The sequence below is a fragment of the Aotus nancymaae genome, unplaced genomic scaffold (assembly GCF_030222135.1).
Source record: "Aotus nancymaae isolate 86718 unplaced genomic scaffold, 86718_ANA_hifiasm-v0.15.2.pri h1tg000083l, whole genome shotgun sequence".
NCBI lineage: Eukaryota > Metazoa > Chordata > Mammalia > Primates > Aotidae > Aotus > Aotus nancymaae.
Genome location: NW_026988498.1, coordinates 8,002,357 through 8,019,263, shown reverse-complemented (window position 1 = coordinate 8,019,263; position 16,907 = coordinate 8,002,357). Strand labels below are relative to the sequence as shown.

Here is a 16,907-nt window from a genome sequence, read left to right as displayed (position 1 = left end):
TAATCCCAGCTACTCGGGAGGCTGAGGCAAGAGAATCACTTGAACCTGGGAGGCGGAGGTTGCAGTAAGCAGAGATCACACCATTGCACTCCAGCCTGGGGGACAGAGTGAGACACCATCTCAAAAAAAAAGAAGAATGTATAGCTCCCACTTTTCTCACAGCCCAGCTGACAACATGGGCCACTGTCTCAAAGAAAAGGCTGTGGACGTGACAAACAGTCTCTGGACAAGTCCTAAGTCCAGGCTCCTCAGGGACTTCTCTTCCTCCCAATGAAAACATTAGAGAAGCATAACTACAGGAAAGATGTCAGGCAGGCATTCAAAACCCGAGAGTGGGCACTCTTGGAAAACGGGATTCAGGGTCTGGGGAAAGACTTGGACGTTGACTTCAATTACTTCGGATTTTTACAGTGAGCAGGTACTGCTTTGGAAGCTTTCAGACACTGGAGCGGGTTTTTAAGGCCCTACTGACTCCTGGGCACAGGCACTGGGTGGCACCAATGCTCCTGCTGACAGGGAGCTTGGGTGTTTGTCCCAGCAACACATTAACCTGCCAGTGGCCACACTCCCATCCTAACAGGGTGACTCTAACTTCCTGGAGGTGCTGAGGCACACAGGAGTCTCACAGGCAGCAGCGGCCCCTTTTTATTCATTTGTCCCCATGAGGCTGGGCCATGAGGGGACCCCCACCTGTACCCACCCTATACGCAGACACCAACCTCCGGAGATGAATGTGTCAAAGATGATCTGGGCACCATTGAAGAAATCGCCAAACTGTGCCTCCCACAGGGGCAGTAACCGTGGACTCTCAATGCTCATCCCATATTCGAATCCCAGGACGGCCTCTTCTGACAGGGGGCTGTTGCTGACCTAATCCCAGGGAAGAGAAGGAAATGATGGCATGTGAGGGCAACGGCAGAGCACTGCACTCCTGGGAACTTATCAAAGGGAGGTGGTGCAGAGAGGGAGCTTGATCTCACTCATCACCACATTCTTTGTTTTTTTGTTTTTTTTTGTTTTTTTTTTTGAGACGGAGTTTCGCTCTTGTTACCCAGGCTGGAGTGCAATGGCGCGATCTCGGCTCACCGCAACCTCTGCCTCCTGGGTTCAGGCAATTCTCCTGCCTCAGCCTCCTGAGTAGCTGGGATTACAGGCACGCACCACCATGCTCAGCTAATTTTTTGTATTTTTAGTAGAGACGGGGTTTCACCATGTTGACCAGGATGGTCTCAATCTCTTGACCTCGTGATCCACCTGCCTCAGCCTCCCAAAGTGTTGGGATTAAAGGCATGAGCCACCACACCCGGCCACACATTCTTTGTTTTTGTGTTTTGGGATAGAGTTTCACTCTTGTTGCTCAGGCTGCAGTGCAGTGGCTTGATTTCAGCTTACCACAACCTCCACCTCCTCCCAAGTAGCTGGGATTACAGCCTCCCACCACCATGCCCGGCTAATTTTTTTATTTTTAATAGAGACAGGGTTTCTCCATGTTGTCCAGGCTGGTCTCGAACTCCTGACCTCAGGTGATCCACCCGCCTTGGCCTCCCAAAGTGCTGGGGTTGCAGGTGTGAGCCACTGTGCCCGGCCTCATCACCAGATTCTTTTGAGAAGAGATTTGCTGCTGAATGTCAGTGATGCAGATGAGAAAAGTTGGGACAAAGAGAGGAAAAGAGGCTGGAATATGAGTATTGCAGTTTCTTCAAGGATAAGCACATATACTTCTCAGCTAACCCTCCTCTGGAGCTGAGTGTACAACTGTGTCCTACAAGCTTTTCAAAAACCTGTGGCCGGGCATGGTGGCCTTCCAACAATTTGGGAGGCCGAGATGGGAGAATCACCTGAGTATAGGAGTTTGGGACCAACCTGTGCAACATGGCAAGACCCAATTGTAATTTTGGTGATTTTGTGTTTCTCTAAAAAGCAGACAAAAATTAGCTGGGTGTGGTGGCACATGCCTGCAGTCCCAACTACTTGGGAGGCTGAGGTAGGAGGATCACTTGAGCCCAGGAGGTTGAAGCTTCAGTGAGCTGCAATCGCACCACTGCACTCCAGCCTGTGTGACAGAGTGAAACCCACGGGGAAAAAAAATTGTCATGAAACAAAGTGAGAAAAGTTAAAAAATAAAGCTCTACCTTTGGTTAAAATCAGTATTCTAATATTGTGTTGGCATGGTAAATCAAAAGGATATGTTAAGATTTTAAAAAGCAGAATACAAAATTATATCTCTGAGAAGATTAAAAAGACATGACAATTAAATGCAATACATAATACCAGCACTTTGGGAGGCTGAGGCGGGCAGATCACCTGAGGTCAGAAGTTTGAGACCAGCCTGGCCAACATGGTGAAACCCCATCTCTACAAAAAATACAAAAATTAGCTGGGTGTGTGGTGCAGGCCTGCAGTTCCAGCTACGTGGGAGGCTAAGGTGGGAGGACTGCTTGAACCTGGGAGGTGGAGGTTGCAGTGAGCCGAGACTGTGCCACCACACTCCAGCCTGGGTAACAGAGTGAGACTTGGTCTCTAAAAAAAAAAAAAAAAGATGTACTAATACATGCTACATGCATGGATGGACCTTGAAAAAACATTATGCCAAGTCAAAGAAGCCAGTCACAAAAGGTCACATGTTATACCATTCTGTTTACATGAAACATCTAAAATAGGCAGATCAATAGAAACAAAAAGTCAAGGAGTGGTTTCCGGGGCTGGAAGGAGGAAGGAGTGGGCAGTGATCACTAATGGGAATGGGCTTTCTTTCTGGGATAATGAAAATGTTCTAAAATGAGATAGTGGTGATGATTACACAACTCTGTGAATAGACTACAAACTGCTTAAGTGTACTCACTGAGAGGTTGAATTTTATGAGTTACAGCTCAGCAAAGCTTTTATTAAAAAAAAAAAAAAAAAAAAACTCTAGGCTGGGCATGGTGGCTCATACCTGTAATCCCAGCACTTTGGGAGGCTGAGGCAGGAGGATTGCTTGAGGCCAGGAATTCGAGACCAGCCTGGGCATCACAGCGAGACCCCTATCTACAAAATATTTAAAATTAGCCAGGCGTGCTGGTGTTTGCCTTTAGTCCCAACTATCTGAGAGGCTAAGGTGGGAGGATTGCTTGGGCCTAAGAGCTGGAGGCTACAGTTACAATTATACCATAAGCTATAATTGCATCATGGTACTCTAGCCAGGGCAACAGAGGAGGACCCTGTCATGCACACACACACACACACACACACACACACACAAAGATTGAGATGTATAATAGAGTGGAGGGAAAAACATACCTTAAGGACCTATTCACTTATGATGCAGAAAGCATGGCCTCTGTCCCTTCCTACAAGCCGTTATTGATAAGGGAACACTGGTCAGTTACAGAATTCAATACAGACAATGAAGGCAGATCACTGCTCAGGAAAATACAGCTATTCTCACTACCAAGATCAAGTAGGAGTTTCTCCTGGGGTCTTCACATACAGGACATGGTATTAGAAAATATATTATTATTATTATTATTTGAGACAGAGTCTCGCTCTGTTGCCCAGGCTGGAGTGCAGTAGCGCAATCTTGGCTCACTACTTCCACCTTCTGGGTTCAGCCCCCTAAGCAGCTGGGATTACAGGCGTGCGCCACCACGTCCGACTAATTTTTGTATTTTTAATAGAGACAGCATGTTACTCCTGGCCTCAATGATCTGCCTGCCTCAGCCTCTAAAAGTGCTGGGATTACAGGCATCAGCCACCACACCTGGCCTAAATAATAAATTAAATCTTCAAGAGTATCCACAAAACAGACACAAGGCATTTAATCAGGACCTTCTAACTAGCAAAATTCAAGACTGATAATAAGTATCAAATCACAATTCAATGAAAGCCTCATCTGAGGTAGGGGATACTGAACATTTCAGTATCTAGTTCACCAATCCGACTTGATCTAAGGGTAGATTTTGGACTAACGTAAAGAAAAGATGAGCTCCATATCCCTTAAGTGATCTGCCTAAAATGTGGCTTTTACCAAGTAAATTCTTTGTTGTTGTTACTCAAACGGAGTCTCGCTCTGTTGCCCAGGCTGGAGTGCGTGGCTCAATCTCAGCTCACAGCAACCTCCGCCTCTCTGGTTCAAGCGATTCTCCCGCCTCAGCCCCCTAGTAGCTGGGATTACAGGCACGCACCACCATGCCTGGCTAATTTTTGCATAGTAGAGACAGGGTTTCACCATGTTGGCCAAGATGGTCTCGATCTCTTGACCTTGTGATCCCCCCCACCTCGGCCTCCCAAAGTGCTAGGATTATAGGCGTGAGCCACCGCACCCGGCCACCAAGTGAATTTTGTATAGGGTGTCAGTAACTCAAGATGGTGTTTTCAAACTAATGGCTAGGGTAGGAAAGAAGATGACATGCCGCTCGACTTATCTTAAGGAGTAAGTTATTTTCATAAACATTATGTGCTAGGCACTTGAATAATTGTTGGAGAGAAATAAATGAAGAAACTCCACTACTGCCCTTATGGTACTAAGAGCACAGAGGCTGCCACACAGAAATACACGGTTTTATCTGGCTGGGTGCAGTGGCTCACACCTATACTTCCAGCACTTTGGGAGGCCGAGGCAGGTGGACTGCTTGAGGCCAGGAATTCAAGACCAGCCTGGGCAACACGGTGAAACCCCATCTCTACTAAAAATTAGCCAGGCATGGCACCTTGTGCACATGGTCCCAGCTACTTGGGAGGCTGAGGCATGAGGATCCCTTGAGCCTGAAGGGTGGAGGTTGCAGAGAGCCAAGACGGCACCACTGCACTCCAGGCTGGGCAACAGAGCAAGACTCTGTCTCCAAAAAAAAGAGAAAGAAATAAATACATGGTTATGTACACTCGTCAAGCCCATCGCACCTTAGGGAACAGGTAACCTTGAGGATGTGTGATTTTGCTTTCCTTAGGTAGGCAAGGAATATTGACTTATCTACATCTTTGACTGATTCTAATGAATTACAGCAATATGCAGATGATAATGTCAACTTGGAGTTGACAAAATGCACATCCATTTGACATTTACATGATTACAGATACGTCACCAGCTTAAGAGAGCTCCAGCCTGTTCTCCAGTGGGTTACTTCCATCCCAAATCGACAGACCTGCCTCAACCACCCATTCAGCAACCCTTTACTTCTAAAAGTACTGAACCCAAAGTTGCCAGCACTTGTTCCTACTTGTTCTAAGAAGCCTCGAACAGTAATCGTCGGCACCTGGATTTTACAACAGCCATAGAGACATCTCACCTCTAGAAACCCCCTCTGATTCGGGTCCATATGGTTCAGGGGAATGTACGTGTCATCGGTCTCCTGGCAAACCACCATTGCATGCCTTTGACTGAAAGTTCCACGGCCAACATCTTGGCCACTTAGACGAACGTTAAAACCTTAAGCAAGCAAGAAAAAAAAAATCAGATTCCCATAAATAACCTAATAATAAGGTGTGGTGACTCTAATTTTTTGAGATGGAGTCTCGCTCTGTCACCAGGCTGGAGTGCAGTGGCACGATCTCGGGTCACTGCAAACTCCACCCCTCAGGGTTCAAGTGATTCTCCTGCCTCAGCCACCTGAGTAGCTGGGATTATAGGCACGTGCCACCATGCCCGGCTAATTTTTGTAGTTTTAGTAGAGATGGGGTTTCACCATGTTGGCCAGCCTGGTCTCGAATTCCTGACCTCGTAATCCGCCTGCCTCAGACTCCCAAAGTGCTGAGATTACAGGCGTGAGCCACAGCGCCCAGCCTAAATTCTTACATACTGGCTTAACGCTGAGAATTTTTCTTAGGATAACAGATAGTAGTTATTAATATATACTGTCTGATATTCAAAAGTCGATAGTTAAGATGAGATTGTATAAGAAAGGAGAGGTGTGAGGTGGCCTGCAATTTTTAGGGAAAACTATCTTTCCAGTACATCAGCCCTTTGTTCCCCAGGCATACCTGTCCTATGTCTATACTACGATGAAGATTGTCAGCATTAATCATACTGTGATTAAATAGTATTGTCAGGAAAGAAAAGTTAACATGTTTTAGAACTTCTCTAGTCAATGAACACAATGGAAGCTAGTTATAGCTCAAACAAACTGCAACGGTAATAGGTAGCAAACATGACTGAAAGCACTCTCTACTAGCTAGACAGAAAATTCTTACCTTGAGCAAGTAAAGAACCCAAGGCAAGAGCTTCCGCTGTGGCCCAGTCTAGCTTGGTTCCATCCATCACCTTCTCCATTCTGGACTGTAAAATTCAGAGGAAGGAAAAAAAGGAACATCTCCTTTTTCACAATGAGTCCAAAATATTTAATGCAGGCTGGGCACAGTGGCTCACACCTATGATCCCAGCTCTTTGGAAGGCTGAAGCTGGTGGATCATTTGAGGTCAGGATTTTGAGACCAGCCTGGACCACATGGTGAAACTGCATCCTACTAAAAATACAAAAATTAGCTAGGCCTGGTGGAATGTCTCTATAAATCTGCTACTTGGGAGGCTGAGGCAGGGAATCGTTTGAATCTGAGAGGCAGAGGTTGCAGTGAGCTGAGATCACGCCACTGCACTCCAGCCTGGCAACAAAGTGAGACTCCATCTCAAAAAACAAAAAAATTAATACAAGAAAATTAAGCATCAAAAACGTAATGCTGAATAAAAACAGAGTACAAAGGGATACATTAGAGAAGGAGAACAATTATATACAGTGGGGTGGGTTTTATTTTATTATTTTTCTGAAACAGAGACTCACTCTGTTGCCCAGGCTGGAGTATAGTGGCGTGATCTCAGCTCATTGCAACCTCTGCCTCCCCAGTTCAAGCGATTCTCCTGCCTTAGCCTCCCAAGTAGCTGGGATTACAGGCCTGCACTACCACACCCAGCTTGTTTGTAGTTTTTAGTGGAGAAGAGGCTTTGCCATATTGGCCAGGTTGGTCTTGAGCCCCTGACCTCAAGTGATCCACCTGCCTCGGCCTCCCAGACTGCTGGGATTACAGGCATGAGCCACTGCGCCCAGCCTACATACAATTTTAAAACAGACAGAACAAACACGTGCTTAGGTTAGTGGTTACCTCTGCGGAGGTGGGAGGAGATAGATCAAGGAGGGGTATGTGGGGAATTGTATTTATAATATCCTTTTTCCTAAGCTGAGTGATGAGAACATATGAATAGTTTGTTGTAATAGTCTCTCTACCTATAATAAAAACTTAAGAGTCAGTGGATTTTTTTGTTTGTTTTGTTTTTTAATTTTTTTTTTTTTTGAAACAGAAAACAGGGTCTCACTCTGTCAGCCAGGCTGGAGTATAATGGTAAAATCTCAGCTCACTGCAAGCTCGACCTCCTGGGCTCAAGCAATCCTCCCACCTCAGCCTCCTGAGTAGCTGGGACTACAGGCATGCGCCACCACACCATGCTAATTTTTTTTTTTTTTTGACATGAGTCTCACCCTGTCACCCAGGCTGGAGTACAGTGGTGTGATCTTCGCTCACTGCAACTTCTGCTTCCCAGGTTCAAGCGATTTTCTTTCTTTTTTTTTTTTTTTGAATTTTTAAAATAATTCAAAAATCTCTTCCTTCTTTCTTTCTTTTTTTTTTTTTTAATCCTTTTAAGAGCTTTCAGAACAAAGCGATTTTCCTTTCTTAGCCTTCTAAGTAGCTGTGACTGCAGGCGCCCACTGCCACACTTAGCTAATTTTTTGTATTTCAGTACAGACAGCGTTTCACCGTATTGCCAAGGCTGGTCTCAAACTCCTAAGCTCAGGCAATCAGCCGGTCTTGGTCTCCCAAAGTGCTAGGATTATAGGTGTGAGCCACCACACCCAGCCAATTTTAATCTTTTCTAGCAATGAGGTATTACTATGTTGCCCAGGCTGGCCTTGAACTTCCGAGCTCAAGCAATTTTTCCACCTTGGCCTTCCAAAGCACTGGTATTACAGATAGTAGCCACTGTGCCTGGCCAAAGTTAGTATTTTAAAATAATTCAGGCTGGGCACGGTGGCTCACATCTGTATCCTAGCACTTTGGGAGGCCAAGGCAGATGAATCAATTGAGGTCAGGAGTTCAAGACCAACCTGGCCAACATAATAAAACCCAATCTCTACCTAAAATACAAAAATTAGCAGGGTGTGGTGGCATGCACCTGTAATCCCAGCTACTCAGGAGGCTGAGGCAGGAGAATCGCTTGAGCCCAAGAGATAGAGGTTACAGTGAGCTAAGATCATGCCACCGCACTCCAGCCTGGGCAACAGAGAGAGACTCCATCTCAAAAATAACATAAAATAAAATAATTTAGAGAACAAAGCTCTTTCATCCAAGCTTAAGAAAGATAAAGACCTTTAACCCTTTGCTCGCCATGTTTTAGCACTGAAAGTCCCACATACCAGAAAACCACTAAGTCCCAGGCCCCAGGACGGTTTGTCATCCCATAGTGATCACAAGACAATACATAAAACTTCAGCATGTTTAAGAAGCTACTTTGGGGGTATATGTGTTAATTTCTGTTTCTTTTATTTAAGCCACCTGAAACAAAGTATTTTCTGCTCACTAGAAAAATAAAAACAGACATTCTTGCATCTCTGTTTTTTTTTTTTTTGAGATGGAGTTTTGTGCTGTTGCTAGGCGGGAGTGCAGTGGTGCGATCTCGACTCACTGCAATCTCCACCTCCCCGGTTACAGCAATTCTCCTCCCTCAGCCTGCCAAGTAGCTAGGACTACAGGCGTGCATCACCATGCCCAGCTAATTTTTATATTTTAAGTAGACACAGGGCTTCACTATGTCGGCCGGGATGGTCTTGAACTCCTGACCTTGTGATCTGCCCGCCTTGGCCTCCTGAAGTGCTGAGATTGCAGGTGTGAGCCACCATACCAGCCAGTATCTCTGTATTTTTTATAGCGTGCATGTATTCCATGTATGTGTAATGTATGAACATGCATAAATAAATAAACACATGGAGGAAAAATAAAAGTAGAGAAAATCTGAGGTAATTGACTATCAGTACCAAAACATCACTCGGATTGGTTCCTAGAACCTAATGACACATAATAAACATCTGTCAAATGAATTACCCAACCAAAAACCCCAGACCAATGTCAGTTCCTTTGCTGAGAAGGAAGGAAAAGCAATAACTAGCCATTTGGAGGCTGCCGACCTGAACATGTGTCTTCAGGAGATGACTGTGCATCTGCAGCTCTCTCGGCACCTCTACAGACTTCACGCCAACAAACCGCAGGAGGTCGAGGGGCACACCTGTGCTCCAGGTGGTGATGTGCGCTTCCGGCTGAGCCAGGCCTTGCCAGTGGGCCTGCAGGTTCAGGGCAGGGGGGCTGTAGTGGGCCATGTTAGCTAAGTGATCATTCAACTTTGCATAGTAGGAGGATTTTATTTCGGACACCTCCTCCTGCGTCATGAGTCCGCCAGCAATGAGGTGCTCTGCATATGTGTCTGGGATGCTCTTTCGGGCTCTGTCCAAAAGAGGAAAAACAAAAATCAATCTGACCTGTAACAATCTAAGAAAGACAGAGACAGTCACTGTCCAACACTGTGGAGCGTCAGCACTCGAAAAAGGCATTCAGGCCGGGCGCAGTGGCTCGCGCCTATAATCCCAGCACTTTGGGAGGCCAAGGCAGGCAGATCACCTGAGGTTGGGTGTTTGAGACCAGTCTGACCAACATGGAGAAACTCTGTCTCAACTGAAAATACAAAACTAGCTGGGTGTTGTGATGCGTGCCAATAATCCCAGCTACTCAGGAGGCTGAGGCAGGAGAATCACTTGAACCCGGGAGGTGAAGGTTGTGAACCCGGGAGGCGAAGGTTGCAGTGAGCTGAGATCACACCATTGCACTCCAGCCTAGGCAACATGAGCGAAACTCCATCTCAAAAAAAAATTTTTTTAAGGCATTCAGCAGGTGCAGTGGCTCACGCCTATAATCCCAGGATTTTGGGAGGCTAAGGCAGGTGGATCACCTGAGATCAGGAGTTCAGGACCAGCCTGGCCAACATGGTGAAACCCCATCTCTACTAAAAATTCAAAAAATTAGCTGGGCATGGTGGCAAGCGCCTGTAATCCCAGCTACTCAGGAGGCTGAGGTATGAGAATTGCTTGAATCCAGGAGGCGGAGGTTGCAGTGAGCCGAGATCGCACCACTGCACTCCAGTCTGGGCAACAAAAGTGAAATTCCATCTCAATAAATAAATTAATTAAATTAAATAATACATAAAAATAAAATAAAAAAACATTCAGGAAAGATGTTTTGGAGCTAGACAGAGGTGGTGGCTGCACATCTTAGTGAAGGTAAATAAATGCCACTGAGTTGTTCATATTAAGAGAGCCAATTTTATATTATGTCACGTTCATCACGTTCATCTCAGTAAGTTCATAAAACAAAATAAATAAACAATGTTAAATATAATTAATTAATTAAATAAGTGAAGGCACTCACCATAATAACCTCTTTTCCAGGCAAGTAAGAGAAAACAAATTTATCTTTGTAAGTTTTTGTCTACATTCAAGTAGAAATAATTAACAGACTTTTTCTATGATTTGGGAAATTCTGATAATTATGTCGAACACTGACCCACACTGTCTATCCAGTCAGCAACCCCCTTTATCTACAAAGGCATGGAACCCAAAGTTGCCCAAGTCTCTGAAAGTTCTAATCTTTCAGGTCTCTTCAATCATCCTTTAACTATAATCATCAGCACCTGGGTGTTACAACAACAATCATCACTCTACATTCATGTAATACTGTAAACTATAAAGTTCATTTACATATATTATATTTAATTCTGATAAAAACGAGAGGAAAGCAGGATAGATTTTTAAAAATAAGGCCCTGGGGCCAGGTATAGTGGCTCAAGCCTGCAATCCCGAAACATTGGGAGGCCAAGACGGGCAGATGGCTTAAGCCCAAGCATTAGAGATCAGCCTGGGTAACACTGAGACCCTATCTAGTCAGGCATAGTGGCAAGCGTCTATAGTCCCAGGTACTCAGGAGGCTGAGGCAGGAGGATTGCTTGAGCCCAGGAAGTCGAGGCTACAGTGAGCTGTGATCATACCACTGCTCTCCAGCCTGAGCGACAGAGCAAGACCCTGTCTCGAAAAAATTAATAAAATAAAATAGGGCCCTGAGGTTCATTGAGTCATTGAACTGCTAAATTCAGAGCTAAACAGAACACAATTAGTTCTTTTGAGAGCAGTCCTCTTTCTGGTACCGAGGATCAGGAAAGCCCATAAAATGTCACCAGGTATATTCCTCTGCTTTAATTTATATCTATAAAGCAATAAACTAGAGGTGGGGAGTCTATTCTATTTTCTAGCATCTAGAAAAGGAAGTCCAAAGTCACAAATTCCCTCTCGGTCACATTAACCAACTGAATAAGCACCATTGGACAGAAATAAAATGCAAACCACAAGTAATTTAAAATTTTCTGGTAGTCACATTAGAAAAGGCAAAAAGAGGGGGCCGGGCATGGTGGCTCACGCCTGTAATCCCAGCACTTTGGGAGGCCGAGGCGGGTGGATCACGAGGTCAAAAGATTGAGACCATCCTGGTCAACATGATGAAACCCCGTCTCTACTAAAAACACAAAAAATTAGCTGGGCATGGTGACGCGTGCCTGTAATCCCAGCTACTCAGGAGGCTGAGGCAGGAGAATTGCCTGAACCCAGGAGGCGGAGGTTGCGGCGAGCTGAGATCGCACCATTGCACTCCAGCCTAAGAGCGAAACTCCGTCTCAAAAGAAAAAAAAAAAAAAAAAAAAAAGAAGCAAGTGGAATTAATTTCTTTTTATTTTTTATTTTAATTAGAGTCTCGCTCTGTTGCCCAGGCTGGAGTGCAGTGGTGCAATCTCAGCTCACTGCAATCTCTGCCTCCTGGGTTCAAGTGATTCTCCTGCCTCAGCCTCCCGAGTAGCTGGGATTACATACACATGCCACAACACCGGTCAAATTTTGTATTTTTAGTAGAGATGGGGTTTCACCATGTTGGCCATGCTGGTCTGGAACTCCTGACCTCAAGTGATCCACCTGTCTTGGCTTCCAAAAGTGCTGGGATTACAGGCATGAGCCACCGTGCCTGGCCACTTCAGTAATATATTTTATTTAAGTCAATATACCCATAATATTGTCATTTCCATATCTAATAAATATAAAAATGATTATTTTGGGTTTATATTTTACATGCTTAGTCTTTGAAATATGGAGTGTATATTATCCTTATAGCACATTATTCAGGACCAGCCACTAATACTCAATAGCCACTCATGGCTAGTGGCTTCCATCTGGGACAGCACGGTTCTGAACATTCATTAAAATCCTCTGAGTTACCTCTTGCCAAAGTGCGAGGCAGGTCTGCAGCTATGGTTTGTAGAAATGAATCACTGAGGTTCTATATCTGGTCCTGCCAACACCATAACAACTAGACTTGGGTGAGGTTTGCCTAATTCCCCTGCTTCCATCTTCCCATCTGCTGAGCTGCTAAATCGCCCTTCCCCTCTTCAATGAGGAACCATGTTGAGTGTGAAGACTATGGGAGGCTGGGCGGGGTGGCTCACGCCTGTAATTCCAACACTTTGGGAGGCCAAGGTGGGCAGATCACTTGAGACCAGGAGCTCGAGACCAGCCTGGCCAACATGGCAAAACCTGGTCTCTACTAAAAATATAAAAATTAGTCAGGAGTGGTGATACATGCCTGTAATCCCAGCTACTCGGGAAGCTGAGGCACAAGAATTGCAACTGCTTGAACCCGGGAGGCGGAGGTTGCAGTGAGCCAAGATTGTAACACTCCAACCCACAACCGTGTCAGCTTCAGCACTGAAAGTTTCACATTCTGCCTGGGCGCAGTGGCTTACGCCCGTAATCCCAGCATTTTGAAAGGCTGAGCTGGGCAGATCACCTGGAGTTCAAGACCAGTCTGTCCAACATGGTGAAACTCTGTCTCTACTAAAAATACAAAAATTAGCCAGGCATGGTGGTGCACACCTGTAATCCCAGCTATTGAGGAGTTTGAGGCAGGAGGATCACTTGAGGCAGGAGGATCGCTTGAACCCAGAAGGTAGAGATTGCAGTGAGTCGAAATGGTGCCACTGCACTCCAGAATGAGTGACAGAGCAAGACTCTATCTCAAAAAATATATATATAAATTCCAATTTTTTGGGGGCATATCATACAAAGGTTTATAATCGCACCTGATGATTTTGTACATGATGGGGTTGGTGAAGAATGGCTCATCCAGCTCGTTGTGGCCCCACTGCCTGTAGCACAACAGATCAATAATCACGTCCTTGCGGAACTGGCGTTGATATTCAAAAGCCAGTCGCGTGGCACGGACCACTTCCTCTGGGCTATCTCCATTGATATGGATGACGGCACAGCCCACAAGCTTCCCTGAAGGATAGAAGATCAAGATGAAACAGGACTGTTGACCCAGAATGACACTGGCCCCCTCTAAGCCCTACTTCCTGCCCAGTCCTCACAGGTAGATATTGGTTTGGTTAAGAACCCAAGCTTTGGAGACCAGCTGGCAAGTTCAAGCTCTGGGACTCATTGTGTGACCTTGGTAAAGCTATAAATCTCAGCCTACTTATCTATAAACCAGGAATAGGAACTGCTGCTTCTTAGTGATGTAAAGGTTCAATGAGTGAATGTGTATCAGTATTAATGCCTAACAGTGCCTGGTAGACAGTAGTTAATATACATATTGTTATTATTATTATTACCATTACTATCTTTCCCCCTGAGACAAAAGGGTCATTAAAGGATGTACCCTAGAAAAAGATAAATTTTCTCCAAAGAAGCTCAGGAATGGATCTTCAGTATCTTCATCAAACTAATTACACAGACAAGCCCAAGAGGCATCCAGTCCAGGCTGTTGGTATAAAAGGAGAATACTTCCTACCATCAAGGAGCCTTGTGATCTGTGAAACTGTAAATGGGTAATAACAGCCCTGTCTTTCTCAAGATGACCAATTTCAGCCCTGTGCAGTGGTTCACGCCTGTAATCTCAGCAATTTGGGAGGGTGAAGTGGGATCGTATGAGACCAGAGTTTCAAGACCAGCTTGGCCAACACAGGGACGCTCAATCTCTATAAAATTTTTATTTTAATTGGCTGTGGCTGGGACTGGTGGCTCATGCCTATAATCCCAGCACTTTGGGAGGCCAATCACCTGAGGTCAGGAGTTTGAAACCTGAGGTCAGGAGTTTGAGACCAGCCTGACCAACATTGTGAAACCCCGTCTCTACTAAAAATACAAAAATTAGCTGGGTGTGGTGCAGTCGCCTGTAATCCCAACTACTCAGGAGGCTGAGGCAAGAGAATTGCTTGAACCTGGGAGGCAGAGATTGCAGTGAGCCAAAATGGCATTATTGCACTCCAGCGTAGGCAACAAGCATCAAACTCTGTCTCAAAAAAAAAAAAAAAAAAATCAGCTGTGCATGGTGGCATGCGTCTGTAAGTCCCAGCTACTAAGGAGGCTGAGGAGGGAGGATCACTTGAGCCTGGGATGTCAAGGCTGCAGTCAGCCATGATTGTACCACTGCACTCCAGCCTGAGTAACAGAGCCAGACTCTATCTCTCAAAAAAAAAAAAAAAAAAAAGACTACCAATTTCCATGGGTAAAAAACAAGCTGACTTTGATTCTTCACATCTTCTTTCTTTTTTTGAGATGGAGTTTTACTCTCGTTGACCAGGCTGTAGTGCAATGGTGAGATCTCGGCTCACTGCAACCTCTGCCTCCTGGGTTCAAGCAATTCTCCTGCCTCAGCTTCCCGAGTACCTGGGATTACAGGCATGCACCACCACACCCAGCTATTTTTGCATTTTTAGTGAGAGACGGGGTTTCTCCATGTTGGGCAGGCTGGTCTCAAACTTCCAACCTCAGGTGACCCACCCGCCTCGGCCTCCCAAAGTGCTGGGATTACAGGCGTGAACAACTGCTCCAGGACTTATTTCTTTTTTTTTTTAAGATGGAGTCTCATTTTGTCGCACATGATCCAGTGCAGTCAGCTCAATGCAATCTCTGCCTCCCAGGTTGAATCGATACTCCTGCTTCAGCTGCCCAAGGAGCTGAGATTATAGCTACCCACTATGAAACCTGGCTAATTCTATTTTTTTTAGATATAGGACTTCTCCATGTTGGCCAGGTTAGTCTTGAACTATTTATTGACCTGAGGCAATCTGCCCACCTCAGCCTCCCAAAGTGCTGGGATTACAGGCAAGAGCCACCATCCCGGCCTTTATATCTTATTTCCTTTTTTTTTTAGACAGAGTCTCACTCTGTTGCCCAGGCTGGAGTTCAGTGGGCTGATCTCAGCTCACTGCAACCTCCACCTCCTGGGTTCAAGCGATTCTTCTGCCTCAGCCTCCCAAGTAGCTGGGATTACGGCACGCGCCACCATGCCCGGCTGTTTTGTATTTTTAGTAGAGACGGGGTTTCACTGTGTTGGCCAGGTTGGTCTTGAACTCCACACCTTGTGATCTGCCCATCTCGGCCTCCCAAGGTGCTGGAATTACAGATGTAAGCCACCATGCCCAGCCTTCACATCTTATTTCTAACTAAACTATTTGACCAAGTTTAGTGGTTGAACACATCCTTTTTCACTAAGGCTCCTGGGCACTCCAAGTTTGAATATCCTAGAGATAAGGACTCTGGTGTTGTACTCATTGTGTTAATCTCTGACTTGCACCAGATCACCCATCCAGTTATAAGAAATTTGAGATGGCACACTTGTGGCTCCATGCTTGTCTTAGGTCCTTGGATTTAAAGATCACATTGACAGGCCGGGCGCGGAAAAAATCAACCAGGCGCTATGTCTCACGCCTGCAATCTCAGCACTTTGGGAGGCTGAGGCGGGTTTCATTTGAGGTCAAGAGTTCAAGTCCAGCATGGCCAACATGATGAAACCCTGTCTGTACTAAAAATACAAAAATTAGCCGGGCGTGGTGGCACGCACCTGTATTCCCGGCTACTTGGGAGGCTGAGGCATGAGAACTGCTTGAACCCGGAAGGCAGAGGTTGCACTGAGTGAAGATCATGTCATTGTACTCCAGCCTGGGCAACAGAGCAAGACTCTGTCTCAAAAAAATAAAAAAAAAATTAGCCAGACGTGGTTATGCGCACGTGGAGTCCCAGCTACTCAGGAGGCTGAGGCAGGAGAATCACTTGAACCTGGGAGGCAGAAGTTGCAGGGAGCTGAGATTGTGCCACTGCACTCCAGCCTAGATGACAGAGCAAGACTCTGTCTCAAAAAATTAATTAATTAATTAATTAATTAATTAAATGAAAGGAGGGATAACTGGTAAGGCTCATTGTTCTGTGTGCACTAAACATTTCCCTAGGAATTCCACGGCGGCCCCAGCAACGTCAGCTCCTCCAGGTGCTACGTACCAATATCGCTGCAGTATAAAGAAGACCTTCCTCTTTCGGCTGGAGTGGTATAACCCAGCTGGTTATTAACAATCAAATGTACACTCCCACCAATTCTGAAATGCGGGAGATTGGACAGCGTGAATGTTTCAGGAACAATCCCTTGACCACAGAAAGAAGCATCGCCATGAACCTGAGTCAGGAGGGAAGGGGAAGGATGGGGAGAAAAGCAACGTAAGGAATTAAGAAATTTAGGTTTCAAGTTGGACTACTTTTTTTTTTTTTTGAGACAGAGTCTTGCTCTGTTGCCCAGGCTAGAGTGCAATGGAGTGATCTCAGCTCACTGCAACCTCTGTCTCCAGGTTCAAGTAATTCTCCTGCCTCAGCCTCCCAAGTAGCCCGGATTATAGGCATGTGCTACCACATCTGGCTAATTTTTTGTATTTTTAATAGAGACAGGGTTTCTCCATGTTGGTCAGGCTGGTCCTGAACTCCTAACCTCAGGTGATCCACTGGTCTCTGCCTCCCAAAGTGCTGGGATTACAGGTGT

At 45.5% G+C, this 16,907-nt stretch overlaps 1 protein-coding gene across 4 annotated transcripts in view; it reads right to left on the bottom strand.

Moving 5' to 3' along the window:
- DHTKD1 (dehydrogenase E1 and transketolase domain containing 1) overlaps positions 1 to 16,907 on the bottom strand; it is a 55,661-nt gene that overhangs the window by 20,560 nt on the left and 18,194 nt on the right. For all 4 annotated transcript variants that reach the window (XM_064369070.1, XM_064369068.1, XM_064369071.1 and 1 more), the window contains exons 6-11: positions 16,379 to 16,550; positions 13,180 to 13,378; positions 9,143 to 9,455; positions 6,166 to 6,250; positions 5,265 to 5,404; positions 720 to 870 (exon numbers count right to left, since the gene is read on the bottom strand). In XM_064369070.1, the coding sequence (XP_064225140.1) occupies positions 720 to 870; positions 5,265 to 5,404; positions 6,166 to 6,250; positions 9,143 to 9,455; positions 13,180 to 13,378; positions 16,379 to 16,550 (1,060 nt within the window). The remainder of the gene's footprint in view (positions 1 to 719; positions 871 to 5,264; positions 5,405 to 6,165; positions 6,251 to 9,142; positions 9,456 to 13,179; positions 13,379 to 16,378; positions 16,551 to 16,907) is intronic.